The sequence below is a fragment of the Triticum urartu genome, chromosome 7A (genome assembly GCF_056163025.1).
Source record: "Triticum urartu cultivar PI428250 chromosome 7A, HENAU_Tu73, whole genome shotgun sequence".
In the NCBI taxonomy this organism is placed as follows: domain Eukaryota; kingdom Viridiplantae; phylum Streptophyta; class Magnoliopsida; order Poales; family Poaceae; genus Triticum; species Triticum urartu.
The window spans coordinates 719,585,514-719,601,104 of NC_141879.1; the positions used below are offsets into that span (position 1 = coordinate 719,585,514).

General features: G+C 43.9%; 1 protein-coding gene and 1 pseudogene across 1 annotated transcript; one reads left to right on the forward strand and one right to left on the reverse strand.

The window, feature by feature from the left end:
- Window positions 1-1,528: 1,528 nt before the first annotated feature.
- On the reverse strand, window positions 1,529-10,520 carry LOC147962191 (protein FAR1-RELATED SEQUENCE 5-like; annotated as a pseudogene).
- Window positions 10,521-12,206: 1,686 nt separating this feature from the next.
- LOC147962192 (F-box protein PP2-B11-like) lies at window positions 12,207-13,543 on the forward strand. The gene is made up of 3 exons (XM_087536544.1): window positions 12,207-12,561; window positions 12,647-12,771; window positions 12,959-13,543. The coding sequence occupies exons 1-3, from the start codon at window positions 12,256-12,258 to the stop codon at window positions 13,488-13,490; spliced, it is 963 nt and encodes a 320-aa protein (XP_087392670.1). The 5' UTR covers window positions 12,207-12,255; the 3' UTR covers window positions 13,491-13,543.
- The last annotated feature ends 2,048 nt before the right edge of the window (window positions 13,544-15,591 follow it).

Here is a 15,591-nt window from a genome sequence, read left to right on the forward strand (position 1 = left end):
AAAACCATGTCTTCATCATTAGGCGAAAGTAACATGTGCATGATGGTACGAAGCTCTTCAAAGTTGTTCTGGAACGGAGTCCCAGATAGGATAATTCGCTTTTTGGTACAAAGTTCAGCAAGAGCCTTCCGAATATCGCTATTTGGAAGGCCTTTGTTGAATTCGTACCAAAAGGTGGGTTATCCTATCCGGGACTCCATTCCAGAACAACTTTGCAGAACTTCGTACCAACATGCCCTGGTTACTTCCGGCTAATGATGAAGGCATGGATTTCTTCAATACTTTGACACTAGGAAACCTCTCTCGACCCCTCGGCGATCCTCGACCCCTCGAACCCTCGACGACCCTGGAACCCTCGACCCCTCGGCGATCCTCTTCTTCCTCTCATGTTCGAGAGGATCGCCGAGGGATCGGGAGGTTGCGTAGTGTCAAAGGATTCAACAAAACCATGTCTTCATCATTAGGCGAAAGTAACATGTGCATGATGGTACGAAGCTCTTCAAAGTTGTTCTGGAACGGAGTCCCAGATAGGATAATTCGCTTTTTGGTACAAAGTTCAGCAAGAGCCTTCCGAATATCGCTATTTGGAAGGCCTTTGTTGAATTCGTACCAAAAGGTGGGTTATCCTATCCGGGACTCCATTCCAGAACAACTTTGCAGAACTTCGTACCAACATGCCCTGGTTACTTCCGGCTAATGATGAAGGCATGGATTTCTTCAATACTTTGACACTAGGAAACCTCTCTCGACCCCTCGAACCCTCGACGACCCTGGAACCCTCGACCCCTAGACGACCCTGGAACCCTCGACCCTATAGAACCCTCGAACCCTCGACCCTTGACCCCTTAACGACCCTCGACCCTCTACCCTAGTTCCTGACCCTCGACCCCTCGGCGATCTTCGACACCCTCGTTCCCGATAAAAATTAAGAAGAAGAAGAAGAAGAAGAAGAAGAAGAAAGAGGAGAAGAAGAAAGGAATAGCTAGAGGAGAAGATCGAAGAAAAAAAGAAGAAAAAAAGAGGAGAAGAAGAAAGGAATAGTGGAGAAGAAGAAAAAATAGAATATATTCTATTTTCTCTTCTTCTCCACTATTCCTTTCTCTTCTCCTCTTCTTTTTCTTCTTTTTTCTTCTTCTTATTTATTTCTCCTCTTCTTCCTCTCTTCTTCTTCTTCTTATTTAGTTCTCTCGACCCCTCGTCCCTCTCTCATGTTGTCGGGGAGGGGGTATATCGACCTCCGCTCATGTTGAAATTATCGGGGAGGGGGTATATCGACCCCCACCCCCTCATCATGCATATATAGCTACCACATACATATATACATTGAAAAAAATTACATATATGCAACAAAAACATTAATACACATATGAACAAAAAAAATACATATATGAACAAAAACATGCTGTGAACAAAAACATTAATGTAATAAATCTAATAAGAAATTAATCTAATAAAAAACATTCTCTGAACTTACATATAGCCACATACATACAAATATACATTATATATATATGAACAAAAAATTAATCTAATACAAAATCAAAACAGAGCCGGACCGGCGCGGCGGCTCACAGCGGGGGCGTCTGGCGATGGCGACGGCGGGGGAGGCAAGGGCGCCGGCGGGCGGGGGCGGGCCGCGGGGCAGGGGCCGGCGCGGCGACGACGTGGTCGGCGGCAGGGGCGGCGCGACGACGGCACCGGAGGCAGGGGCGGCGCGGCGACGGCGTCGGAGGTAGGGGCGGCACGGCGACGGCGTCGGGGGCAGGGGCGGCGCGGCGACGGCGTCGGAGGCAGCGGCGATGATGGCGACGGCGACGAGGAGCAGCGCTGGGGCGTCGGGCACGAACTGACGGTAAAGTTGTGAAATTTTCACAAGTCCAGCTTATATACCGACATCATTGGTCCCGGTTCGTGGCACAAACCGGGACGAATGCCTCCCTTTAGTCCCGGTTGGTGCCACCAACCGGGACCAAAGGCCTCTTTTCAGCAGCCCAAAGGGCGGGAAGCGGCGGCCTTTGGTCCCGGTTGGTGGCACCAACCGGGACTAAAGGATGGCATTAGTCCCGGGTCGTAGCACCAACCGGGACTAATGCCCCCCTTTAGTCCCGGTTGGTGCCACCAACCGGGACCAAAGGCCTGTGCTGCCCCGAACCCAAATATTTAGTCCCACCTCGCTAGTTGAGAGGGAGGCGCACCTGTTTATAAGGTGCGGTGCGCCTTCCCTCTCGAGCTCCTCTCTAAAGCAGGCTTTCGGACCTAACACTGTAATCTGTGCCTGTGGGCCTACTGGGCCTCCCGCGGGCCTGAATACTGGCCCATGGTAGGGTTTCTAGTCGTATTCAGGCTGTGGGGGCCCAGTAGTTGGCACTTTTTTGTTTTTTTTGTTTCTACTTAGAACTAAATACTTGTAGTTTTGTAGTGTTTTCTTTTTTATTTTAGGTCACAAAAATTATAAACTTTCTGTTAGTGCCATTAGTTTTAAAATTTGAATAGTTTAAATTTGATTTTTTTAAAATTTGTGTGAATCACTAATTTATGAATAACTTTACTATAAAAATTCATTTTTGAGTCAATCTTTTTCCTGTTATTTAATATTACTGTGTTTTATCATTATACTCAATTTGGTAATTTTAGTTAGTCATAACAAATATTATAGGGGTGAGCCCTATTTTTTTCCAGTTTTTTTATTTTGTTTTCTGCATTATTTATTTCCTTTTGTTTTTTGCTTTATTTTTTTATTCTTTTTTCTTTTAGTTTTAGAAAAATCATAAACTTTCTGTTAGTGCCATTAGTTTTCAAATTTGAAAACACTTTTTTAGTTTTTTTGTTTTCTTTGTTGCTTTATTTATTTTATTTTGTTTCTACTTACAACAAAATACTTATTGTTGCTATTTTTTTTTCCAGTTTTTTTGTTTTGTTTTCTGTATTATTTATTTTCTTTTGTTTTTTGCTTTATTTTTTAATTCTTTTTGCTTTTAGGTCAGCAAAATTATAAACTTTCTGTTAGTGCCATTAGTTTTAGAAAAATTATAAACTTTCTGTTAGTGCCATTAGTTTTAAAATTTGAATAGTTTAAATTTGGTTTTTTTAAAATTTGTGTGAATCCCTAGTTTATGAATAACTTTACTATAAAAATTGATTTTTGAGTCAATCTTTTTCCTGCTATTTAATATTACTGTGTTTTATCATTATACTCAATTTGGTAATTTTAGTTAGTCATAACAAATATTATAGGGGTGAGCCCTATTTTTTTCCAGTTTTTTTGATTTGTTTTCTGCATTATTTATTTCCTTTTGTTTTTTGCTTTATTTTTTAAAATTCTTTTTGCTTTTAGTTTTAGAAAAATTATAAACTTTCTGTTAGTGCCATTAGTTTTCAAATTTGAAAACACTTTTTTTAGTTTTTTTGTTTTGTTTGTTGCTTTATTTATTTTATTTTGTTTGTACTTACAACAAAATACTTATTGTTGCTATTTTTATTTTTTTCTAGTTTTTTTGTTTTGTTTTCTGTATTATTTATTTTCTTTTTTTTTTTGCTTTTAGGTCAGCAAAATTATAAACTTTCTGTTAGTGCTATTAGTTTTAGAAAAAATATAAACTTTCTGTTAGTGCCATTAGTTTTCAAATTTGAATAGTTTAAATTTGAACATAGATGCACCTATAGAGAAAATTCGACCTAAATTCATAGTTTTCAAATGAACTCTGAAAAAGTTGGCATATCATACTCGTCTGTTACAAAATTGGCATGGTATCATCATAATAGTTGCGGGAGAAAGTCTTCACTTTTTCTTCGCTTGTGTCATTTGCTTATTGCGCAGTAACCATGGATAATCTTCATTGTTTATCAGGATGCTTGGGTCAGCCTTGACATTGAAGGGAGGAATTTCATGAAACTTTTCATAATCTTCAGACATGTCTGTCTTGCCGTCCACTCCCAGGATGTCCCTTTTTCTGAAAGAACTATGTGGCGCTTTGGCTCATCGTATGATGTATTTGCTTCCTTATCTTTTCTTTTTATCGGTTTGGTAGACATGTCCTTCACATAGATAACCTGTGCCACATCATTGGCTAGGACAAACGGTTCGTCAGTGTACCCAAGATTTTTCAGATCCACTGTTGTCATTCCGTACTGTGGGTCTACATGTACCCCGCCGCCTAACAGATTGACCCATTTGCACTTAAACAAAGGGACCTTAAAATTAGGTCCGTAGTCAAGTTCCCATATGTCCACTATGTAACCATAATATGTATCCTTTCTGCTCTCGGTTGCTGCATCAAAGCGGACACCGCTGTTTTGGTTGGTGCTCTTTTGATCTTGGGCGATCGTGTAAAATGTATTCCCATTTATCTCGTATCCTTTGTAAGTCAATACAGTCAAAGATGGTCCCCTGGACAACAAGTACAACTCATCACAAACAGTGTTGTCACCTCTGAGACGTGTTTCCAACCAATTGCTGAAAGTCCTGATGTGTTCACATGTAATCCAGTCGTCGCACTGCTCCGGGTGTTTGGAGCGCAGACTGTTCTTGTGTTCATCGACATACGGGGTCACCAAGGTAGAGTTCCGTAGAACTGTGTAGTGTGCTTGAGACCAAGAATATCCGTCCCTGCATATTATTGAGTCTCTTCCAAGAGTGCCTTTTTCAGTCAGTCTCCCCTCATACCGCGATTTAGGGAGACCTATCTTGTTAAGGCCAGGAATGAAGTCAACACAAAACCCGATAACATCCTTTGTTTGATGGCCCATGGAGATGCTTCCTTCTGGCCTAGCGCGATTACGGACATATTTCTTTAGGACTCCCGTGAACCTCTCAAAGGGGAACATATTGTGTAGAAATACAGGCCCTAGGATGACAATCTCGTGGACTAGATGAACTAGGACGTGCGTCATGATATTGAAGAAGGATGGTGGGAACACCAGCTCGAAACTGACAAGACATTGCGCCACATCACTCCTTAGCCTTGGTACAATTTCTGGATCGATCACCTTCTGAGAGATTGCATTGAGGAATGCACATAGCTTCACAATGGCTAATCGGACGTTTTCCGGTAGAAGCCCCCTCAATGCAACCGGAAGCAGTTGCGTCATAATCACGTGGTAGTCATGAGACTTTAGATTCTGAAACTTTTTCTTTGGCATATTTATTATTCCCTTTATATTCGACGAGAAGCCAGTCGTGACCTTCATACTGAGCAGGCATTCAAAGAAGATTTCTTTCTCTTCTTTCGTAAGAGCGTAGCTGGCAGGACCTTTATACTGCTTCGGAGGCATGCCGTCTTTTTCGTGCAAACGTTGCAGGTCCTCCCGTGCCTCAGGTGTATCTTTTGTCTTCCCATGCACGACCAAGAAGCCTAGTAGGTTCACGCAAAGGTTCTTCGTCACGTGCATCACGTCGATTGAGGAGCGGACCTCTAGGTCTTTCCAGTAGGGTAGGTCCCAAAATATAGATTTCTTCTTTCACATGGGTGCGTGTCCCTCAGCGTCATTCGGAACAGCTAGTCCACCGGGACCCTTTCCAAAGATTACGTAGTGTAAATCATTGACCATAGCAAGCATGTGATCACCGGTGCGCATGGCGGGCTTCTTCCGGTGATCTGCCTCGCCTTTGAAATGCTTGCCTTTCTTTCGACATTGATGGTTGGTCGGAAGAAATCAACGATGGCCCAGGTACACATTCTTCCTGCATTTGTCCAGGTATATACTTTCAGTGTCATCTAAACAGTGCGTGCATGCATGGTATCCTTTGTTTGTCTGTCCTGAAAGGTTACTGAGAGCGGGCCAATCGTTGATGGTCACGAACAGCAACGCCTTAAGGTTAAATTCCTCCTGTCTGTGCTCATCCCACGTACGTACACTGTTTCCATTCCAAAGCTGTAAAAATTCTTCAACTAATGGCCTTAGGTACACATCAATGTCGTTGCCGGGTTGCTTAGGGCCTTGGATGAGAACTGGCATCATAATGAACTTCCGCTTCATGCACATCCAAGGAGGAAGGTTATACATACATAGAGTCACGGGCCAGGTGCTGTGATTGCTGCTCTGCTCCCCGAAAGGATTAATGCCATCCGCGCTTAAAGCAAACCATACATTCCTTGGGTCCTTTGCAAACTCATCCCAGTACTTTCTCTCGATTTTTCTCCACTGCGACCCATCAGCGGGTGCTCTCAACTTCCCATCTTTCTTTCGGTTCTCACTGTGCCATCGCATCAACTTGGCATGCTCTTCGTTTTTGAACAGACGTTTCAACCGTGGTATTATAGGAGCATACCACATCACCTTCGCAGGAACCCTCTTCCTGGGGGGCTCGCCGTCAACATCACCAGGGTCATCTCGTCTGATCTTATACCGCAATGCACCGCATACCGGGCATGCGTTCAGATCCTTGTATGCACCGCGATAGAGGATGCAGTCATTAGGCCATGCATGTATCTTCTCCACCTCCAATCCTAGAGGGCATACGACCTTCTTTGCTGCGTATGTACTGTCGGGCAATTCGTTATCCTTTGGAAGCTTCTTCTTCAATATTTTCAGTAGCTTCTCAAATCCTTTGTCAGCCACAGCATTCTCTGCCTTCCATTGCAGCAATTCAAGTACGGTACCGAGCTTTGTGTTGCCATCTTCGCAATTGAGGTATAACCCTTTTTTTGTTATCCTCTAACATGCGATCGAACTTCAGCTTCTCCTTTTGACTAATGCATTGCGTCCTTGCATCGACAATGACCCGGCGGAGATCATCATCATCGGGCACATCGTCTGATTCCTCTTGATCTTCAGCAGCTTCACCCGTGGCAGCATCATTGGGCACATCGTCTGGTTCCTCTTGATCTTCACTAGCTCCCCCCGTTGCAGCATCACCATATTCAGGGGGCACATAGTTGTCATCGTACTCTTCTTCTTCGCCGTCTTCCATCATAACCCCTATTTCTCTGTGCCTCGTCCAAACATTATAGTGTGGCATGAAACCCTTGTAAAGCAGGTGGGAGTGAAGGATTTTCCGGTTAGAGTAAGACCTCGTATTCCCACATTCAGTGCATGGACAACACATAAGACCATTCTGCTTGTTTGCCTCAGCCGCATCGAGAAACTCATGCACGCCCTTAATGTACTCGCGGGTGTGTCTGTCACTGTACATCCATTGCCGGTTCATCTGCGTGCATTATATATAATTAAGTGTCCAAATTAATAGAAGTTCATCATCACATTAAAACCAAAGTGCATACATAGTTCTCATCTAACAACATATAACTCTCCAGAGCATCTAATTAATTAAACCATACATTGAAACTATGTAAAACATTTCAATGCGAAAACAAATGCGATCATAATCGCAACCAAGGTAACAACTGATCCAACGGCATAATGATACCAAGCCTTGGTATGAATGGCATATTTTCTAATCTTTCTAATCTTCAAGCGCATTGCATCCATCTTGATCTTGTGATCATCGACGACATCCACAACATGCAACTCCAATATCATCTTCTCCTCCTCAATTTTTTTATTTTTCCTTCAACAAATTGTTTTCTTCTTCAACTAAATTTAACCTCTCGACAATAGGGTCGGTTGGCATTTCCGATTCACATACATCCTAGATAAATAAAATCTATGTCACGTTGGTCGGCATAATTTTCATAAACAATAAATGAACCAATAGTTATAAAGATAATATACATACCACATCCGAATCATAGACAGGACGAGGGCCGACGGGGGCGGATACCAAAACCATCACACTATATAAGATGCAATAATAAATGTAAGAAAATGATACAAGTATCTATCTAAACATACAAGTAAGAATATTTTTCCTTTCAGAAAGAAGATAAGAACAAGAGGCTCACCACGGTGGTGTCGGTGATGAGATCGGCGCGGGTGATCGACGGCGGTGAAGACGGGGACGGGGCGTGACGGACCGCTAAATCTAGACAAATCTCGAGGAAAATGGAGTTTGGAGGTCGAGCTTCGAGAGGAGAAAGCTTAAGTAGTGTGGCTCGGGCATTCCATCGAACACCTCATGTGCATAGGAGGTGAGCTAGAGCACCACAAAGCCCTCTCCCCCTCGGCCAGAAAAAACAGAGCACTGTGCTCTGCTCTTGCGCGAGGGGGTATATATAGACACCTCATTGGTCCCGGTTGGTGACATGAGCCGGGACTAAAAGGGAGCCTTTGGTCCCGGTTCAAGCCACAACCGGGACCAATGGTGGTGGGCCAGGAGCGAGGCCCATTGGTCCCGATTCGTCCCACCAACCGGGACCAAAAGGTCCAGATGAACCGGGACCAATGGCCCACGTGGCCCGGCCGCCCCCCTGGGCTCACGAACCGGGACCAATGTGATTGGTCCCGGTTCTAGACTGAACCGGGACTAATGGGCTGACCCGGCCTGGACCAAAGCCCTGTTTTCTACTAGTGTGCATTGCATCAGTGCACATACGGATATCATGACCAGGTTTGCGACATCGACTGCATAGTCTTGGTTTTGGGCCTTCATCAAATGATTTCAATCTTCCTTTAGGTGCGCCCTTGGTGACTACACATAAGGGATCTAGGACTGAACCTCTAGGCTCGGGAATAGCTCCACTTCCAATATTCTTATTGCCATGTCCTTGGGCATCATTGACTGGTTTGGAACAACTTCTCTTCGTCGGCAACTGACTAAGAAGATAGTACTTCACCTTCAATAAGTCATCATCACTATTGGATACCATATCAAACAACTCAGACCTAGTGATCTCAACTCATTATACCATGCTTGCTTCTGTGTCCAACTATTCAAATCACTATGCCTAAGCGAAGGAAGGCCACCTTTCATCTTTTTGGACATCCGCCGCAACACACAACACTTGGGTATATGTGGCATCCCAACATGCTTTAGCACACAGAAATATGCTTGCAAGGTAAGCCATCACGCTCTATCTTTCGGCATCTACATTTGATGTCGGATCAGCCCCAAAACATGTGTACTCAACTGAGAATGTCCATCCACGTACCATGTTAGAAATTAAATTTTATCTCGTATAGTTTCTCTCAAGAATTACCTCACCAACATCAAACATGTGTACCTTCTGTAGCTGTTCTTGAACTAGCTGAAAATTAGCAAATGTGAAAATACGTGTTGTAGCCTCTTCAAGTTCACGACTATCCGTAACAGCAACAGGCCAAGATTGTGATGCCACAAAATCAAATTGTGCCTCTCTACGACGCATGTTGGAAACACATACCTCATGGTGTTCTAGCATATCAAACAAGGACATGTAACCATTGAGATGTAGCTGCAAAACTAAATTCAGACTCTCGCTCTGTTGGTTAGTTTTCAAGGACATGAAATACTTGTCGCACAAAAAAGCCGTTGCCCACAACCTCCTCTTCCTATACATTCTATTCAACCAGTCTGGATTCCTACTAGTTTGGTACTTCCCAACAAATACATTCCACTTGTCCTCAAAGACATCAGGTGAGCAAACCTCGTATATGAATGACCTAAATAAGTCGAGTTATGAAAAGTGAAGATGCTTCTTGATTCCCTTCTCGATATGCCAAGAGCATACACGATGATTTGTTCCTGAAAGTACCTGGCGGATTGCTTTGATCATTGCATTGCACTGTCTGTTATTACCGACTTTGGTTTTACCTGACACATCGCCCTCAAAAAAGTACGAAGCACCCAAATGTACGAGTCAGCACACTCATCAGACACAATACTACATCAAAATATGGTGGTTAAGTCCCATAAATGGAACAAAAGGCATCTTGTACTTGTTCATCCGGTATGTGTTGTCGAACACGACAACATCACCAAATGACCGGTAATCCATCCGGGACGGCCCATCACACCAAAACAGGTCCTTCAGATGACCTTCTTTGTCAACTTGGTACCCAAAAAAGAATTCTGGATCCTTATCGTTCCTAGCCTTCAACACCCATATTGTAGCATTTGCATCTCCATCCACAACTCTGGACCTCTTATACCTAGATGAGAAATTGTACAGGTCCTTATCGATAAATATAGCGCCCACTTTTTCACTACTAGTGCACTGAAAGACATCCATTATGTGATGCTTACGGAGGCCCGTCAATTCCATTATGTGAAAGACATCCATTTCTGATTTCTGATGGCTTTGATTTTCTTATGGGAACGAAGAAATTGGGTTTCATCTGGAGTCGTTAATATGTGGTTATGGCCATCTACAAAATTGTCCACAAACCAGATTCCACGCTACTTATCAAGTCCAATGCTCAGTCCAGCCCCACAATACTCTCGAGTCTCAGCTCTTTCCCTTCATTTTCGGTCCTTGATGTCCCTCGTGGCTGGATCACGAATCCCTTCCTTTGAGCAAACAAATCTCCTATAAAAAATCTCCTATTTTTTTCACACCTCACGATATCCTTCCTAACACTGAACCCTTTCCTTTTAGGTATGCACTATAGAAGTTATAGGAGTCTTCTTCACTTTCAAAGGTCATCTGGACAATTTTCCAATACTCATCTAGAGCCTCATTTTCTGCCCCCAAATTACTATACATGCCACGAATGGCTTCAAAATCATGAGATCCTGCCACATGGCCATTTTCCTATCATAATATAAAGATATTTGGATGAAAATTAGGAAATGATGGAGTGTTGAGTGAATTTGTTGAGCCGCTGGTTAACTCATTAGACTGCTAGCTCAATCGCTCCAATAAGAACACCATACTTAATTGATACTTAAGCTAATTTACACTAGTAGAAAACAGGGCTTTGGTCACACCGCAATATACACATTAGTCCCGCTTGCATTGCGAACCGGGACTAATGTGAGCATTAGTCCCGGTTCGAGCGGCTAAAGGCATTAGTCCCGGTTCAAATGGGCCCTTTAGTCCGGTTTGAGACACGAACCGGGACTAAAACTCTACCCCCCCCCCCATCGCCATTTCAGTTTTTAAAAAACAAAACAAAATTATAAAAACTTCAAAAAATAAAATCCTTCGAGATGTAGTTATATTACTACATCTACTAGTTAGGAAAATTAAAAAACTTAAATTTGGACATGTTTTGCAAAAAAAGTGTCATGAAAAAGTAAAACGACTATAACTTTTGCATACGATGTTGAAAAAACCCGTATAATATATCAAAATGTTCAGCACGAAAATCCGCATCCGATTTTGACTGCCTATGGCATGTTTGCAAATTTTTAGAATCCTCAAATTATAAAAGGAAAAAAAGATATGCTCGAATTTCAGTTTTGTTTTGAATTTTGGTTAAATCTGGTCAAACTACTTATTCAAGAAGTATTAGTGTTACTACATAATTATTCAAGAATATTAGTGTTACTAAATAATTATTTCAGTTTTTTTAATTTTGGTCAAATCTGGTCAAACTGTGGTCAAACTATGGTCAAACTATGTTGTTCATGGACCAGTAATGGAGGCGCTTCTATGTGTGTTTGAGCCTACGGTTTAGCCCCTATCAAATACTCCTGCCAATCCAAAATATAAGGTGCATTAGCTTTTGAAAAGTCAAACTTCTCTATGTTTGATTGAGTTTATATAGAGAAATGTCAATATTGAAGATACCACATCAGTACCATTAGATTCATCATGGAATATATTTTCATAATTTTTTTATTTTATATGGTATATGTTAACTTTTCTACAAACTTGGTCAAACATTGAAATGTTTGACTTTCAAAAAAATAAATAATGTAGGATTTTCCGGATTTTATGTCCAAAGGGTCCATATTAATCAAGATGAGTAGTTCTACCCTATCAGATACAACTCAGAAATCCTTTGAAAAACAAAAATGCAACTCAGTAAGATTTGTCACCGAAATAATATGAGTTTTCCAAACAGCTGCTTGCACCTAGTGGAAATTTTCTCCTTACCAAGTTTGTACTATATTTGTAATCAAATCTTAATTTTTATTGGATTATGTATCTTCATTTTAATGTTTTGGTTTAGAAGGTAGTTATGATCCAGCAATTATACTTTTCTTTCAATCTAGTTTTATATTTTGTCACTTTTTTCTCTCTTTCTCTTCAACCATGGGGCCAAAAAGTATGTTTGCCCAATCAGAGAATAGAAGAGTACGTATCACACTAGTCCACTAATTACGTGTGCTACCAAAATAAGCTTCAGGAATGTCGTCACTATGTGGCCACAGCCAGCCATAGCCATAGCTTAGTCGGAGCGCAGAGCAAGAGATGTTGTCATCTTGGCAACACTGTGATCACCATGTGCAAGCATCCTTGTGTAAGTCTTTATCATCGCCTCTAGAGGCAAATGATCAATCAACAAGTACGCATGGAGACGGAGACGGGCATCTGCGACCTCCCGGTGGACTGTCTGGCCCTCGTCGCCTCCCTGACCTCCCCCGGTGACGTGTGCAGGCTGGCGGCCACGGTCCAGGCTCTCCGGGCGGCTGCGGACTTCGACGAGGTGTGGGCGAGCTTCCTCCCGGCCGACTGCGCTGACATCCTCGCGCGGTGTAGTACTGCCGGTGAGGAGCACCGCCGGGAAGGTGAAACAAAGAGGGAGGTCTTCTGCCGACTCTGCGACTGCCCCGTCCTCCTCGATGGTGGCAAGCTGGTAATTGATGTTGTTACCATTTGAAAATGCATGTGCGCATCAAGAGATCTCGTCTGACAGTGGCATCAATCGGCCGGGCAAGAAGAGCTTCTCGTTGGACAGGCGTAGCGGGGCCAAGAAGTACATGATACCAGCGAAAGCTCTGTGGTACGGGTGGAGTGGCTACCACTACGGAGGACTCGTCTGGTCACGCTGCGACCCTCACTCCAGGTTTTGCTTTTGTGGCAATAGCTTAGGATGGAAATTTATGCGAATTTCGTTTGCGCAACTTATGTTTTGCTTATCGTGGTGCTTGTTCACCCTACTTGTGTGGCTAATTCTCCACAACAAATTATGAAATAAGCGAAACACACCACAGCACAGTATTCCAATCGAGCCTTACTGTTTTGTCCTGTAGATTCAGCGAGGTGGCGGTTCTCTCGTACCTGTGCTGGGTGGACGTGGACGTGAACTTGAACACCAAGAACCTCTCGGGCATCGGTAGAGGCTATGCGGCATATCTCGTGTACAGGGTGCATTGGTTGCACGCGGACACGTCTCAGAACCAAAACCAAGAAGATGCAGGGTCCTCGTCCGCGGCCATTTGCTACCACGAGTGCAACCATCTCGTGCCTCAGAAGCACTCGCGATCTCTGTTATGGGACAGGGGCTGGGAACTCGATGGATCACCATCGTCGTCTATGTCGGCAGACGCAGCGGAGAAAAATCCAAGTCAGAAGCAGCGGCTGACACCTGATGGCGTGGGCATGAGGAGCGATGGACAGTGGATAGAGCAAGAGATTAACCTAGAGTTGGACGAGCACTGTCTGGAAGGGAAGGAGAGCAATGTTTCCATTGAGTTTAGAGGGTTCACTAGGTCACATAGGTGCCAGATTATCATAGAAAGGATCGAGATAAGGCCGAGAGGAATGGAAAATTTCAAATCATGACTAAATTCATTAGATAGATAAATTCACTGCATGGTTAAGCCTGTTTTTGGCAATATTGCAATTTGCAACTATGATGTTGTGTTAATTTTTGGGTCCGAATAACTGCCACACGTGTGGCATGGACAGGAACCTGCCCGCACGCCTCGTGTGGCATGGACGGGAACCGACCCGCATGACCACGTCCGCGCGCACAAAAGGACGGCCCGCATGTCCAGTGTGTGGCAACCCCGCCCGCACTGCCCCGTCCGGGCCAGACGACCCGCTGCCCGCACGACCCAACCGTTCCCGGCCTCCGATCCATCCCCTCTCTCGTCTGCCGCCATCGTCCCCCACCTCTCGAACCCCGACCTCCGTCGCCGGCCATCTCTGGTTGCCATGGCAACCAGGGCAGATCCGTAGGGCGCTCCCACCGCAAACCACACCCCAACCCTCCCCACCCCGAGCCCCCCACTCCAAACCAGCCCTCCAGAGACGATCATCTAAAACCAGGTGAAATCTCCCGATCTCATCCTTCTCATCCTTAAGGCTGAAAATCTCCCGATCTTGTACTGGGTCCATGCTATAGGGGTAGAACACTGCATGGTTCAGTGTATATTCGCAATTGCCAGGCAGAATACACTAGATCTGCCATGTACTATGTTTGAGATTAACTTAAGTTCATAGTTTAATTGACGCAAGTAGTTGGGTATGAAATGGATGAGTAGGAATCCCTAAAAAAGGGCAGGAAGGACAATTTTTGGAATGAAGGGGGTGGGAAAAATTAATTGCCACTTGTGTATAACGACAGTTGCCACCTTTCGTTGTCAGTAGCTGCCACCTATTTTGACCTGTTGCTTGCCATCCCTATCTTCTATGTGCAAGCAGGAGAAGAATACAATTCTTGTGGATTGTTGATGCCTTCTTGTTCATCCAGTGATTGAGAACACATCGGAAAGAAGCGAGACACGGAAAGAATGAATCACGAAGATGGCGTTGATGCTTGGGGTTCTCAAAGGCCAGAAACGCCCCCTTGGGATGCATCAGAGTACAGTCAACTCATCTCTGCAGGGCCGTTGCTGCCACTACTAGAACAGTATGCAGGCGTAGGTATGATGCGTGATAACAAAAGAGGAGAACAGTTGTCATCTTCGCAACGATGAAGATGACATTCTACTTATGTCATACACTATCATTTTTTCGCAGGTTCTTATGACCAAAACACTCTTAGGGGGCCCCCGTGGCAAGTCAGTCACAAGGCGCTAACACTGACAAATGTACGGGCAGCCAACTTCAACTAGCTAGTATGGCTAATCAAGGTAATGCAAAACGAAAAAAGAGCACATACTGCTGTGGACATGAAAAATGAACACGCAAAAAAACTGGCAAAAGGACTCACGAGTTATCACGGGTGAAAATGCAGAGCCTTCATGCAGCACCCATGTACCTACCATCGACGTCATACACAGGTGAGTCCATAAAAAAAGTGAAGTTGCGGATGCTTAATTAGCAGAAGGAGCATAGTTGACAACTACAATTGCCATGGCTGGACATCTACAATTGCCATGAATTAAAAACTACACTTGTCATCCCTGGACAACTGTTGTTGCCATCCCTGGACACCTGCAGTTGCCATGGAGGAACAACTGCAGTTGCCATGCCAGTGCAACTACATTTGCCATGCCAGTTGCCATGAAGGAACAACTGCGGTTGCCATACCGATGCAACTACAGTTGCCATGCCAGTAAAACTGCAGTTGCCACATCAGGGGCAACTGCAGTTGTCGTGCTAGCACAAACTGCATTTGCCATGAATTGACCAACCACTACTATGCTTACAGGTTATTACGCTGGTGGTAACCCGGCAAACGTCTCGTGAAAAGCTTCACAAATTGCAGGTGGAGCACGTCATTATGGTGTCACAGACCAAACAAGATGGTCAAAGGCAGCACAACAAGGTAAGGAAAAAAACTGAACCACAAAAAACAGCGCTACATTTGTTATTTGTAGTTATTTGTAGGCAAAACAATAGTTGCCATGTTTGTTGAACAGTAGCTGCCATGACTGGACAGCTACAGCTGCCATACATGTCCACGCGCAGACTCATGGCTTGCTGTTTGAAATGA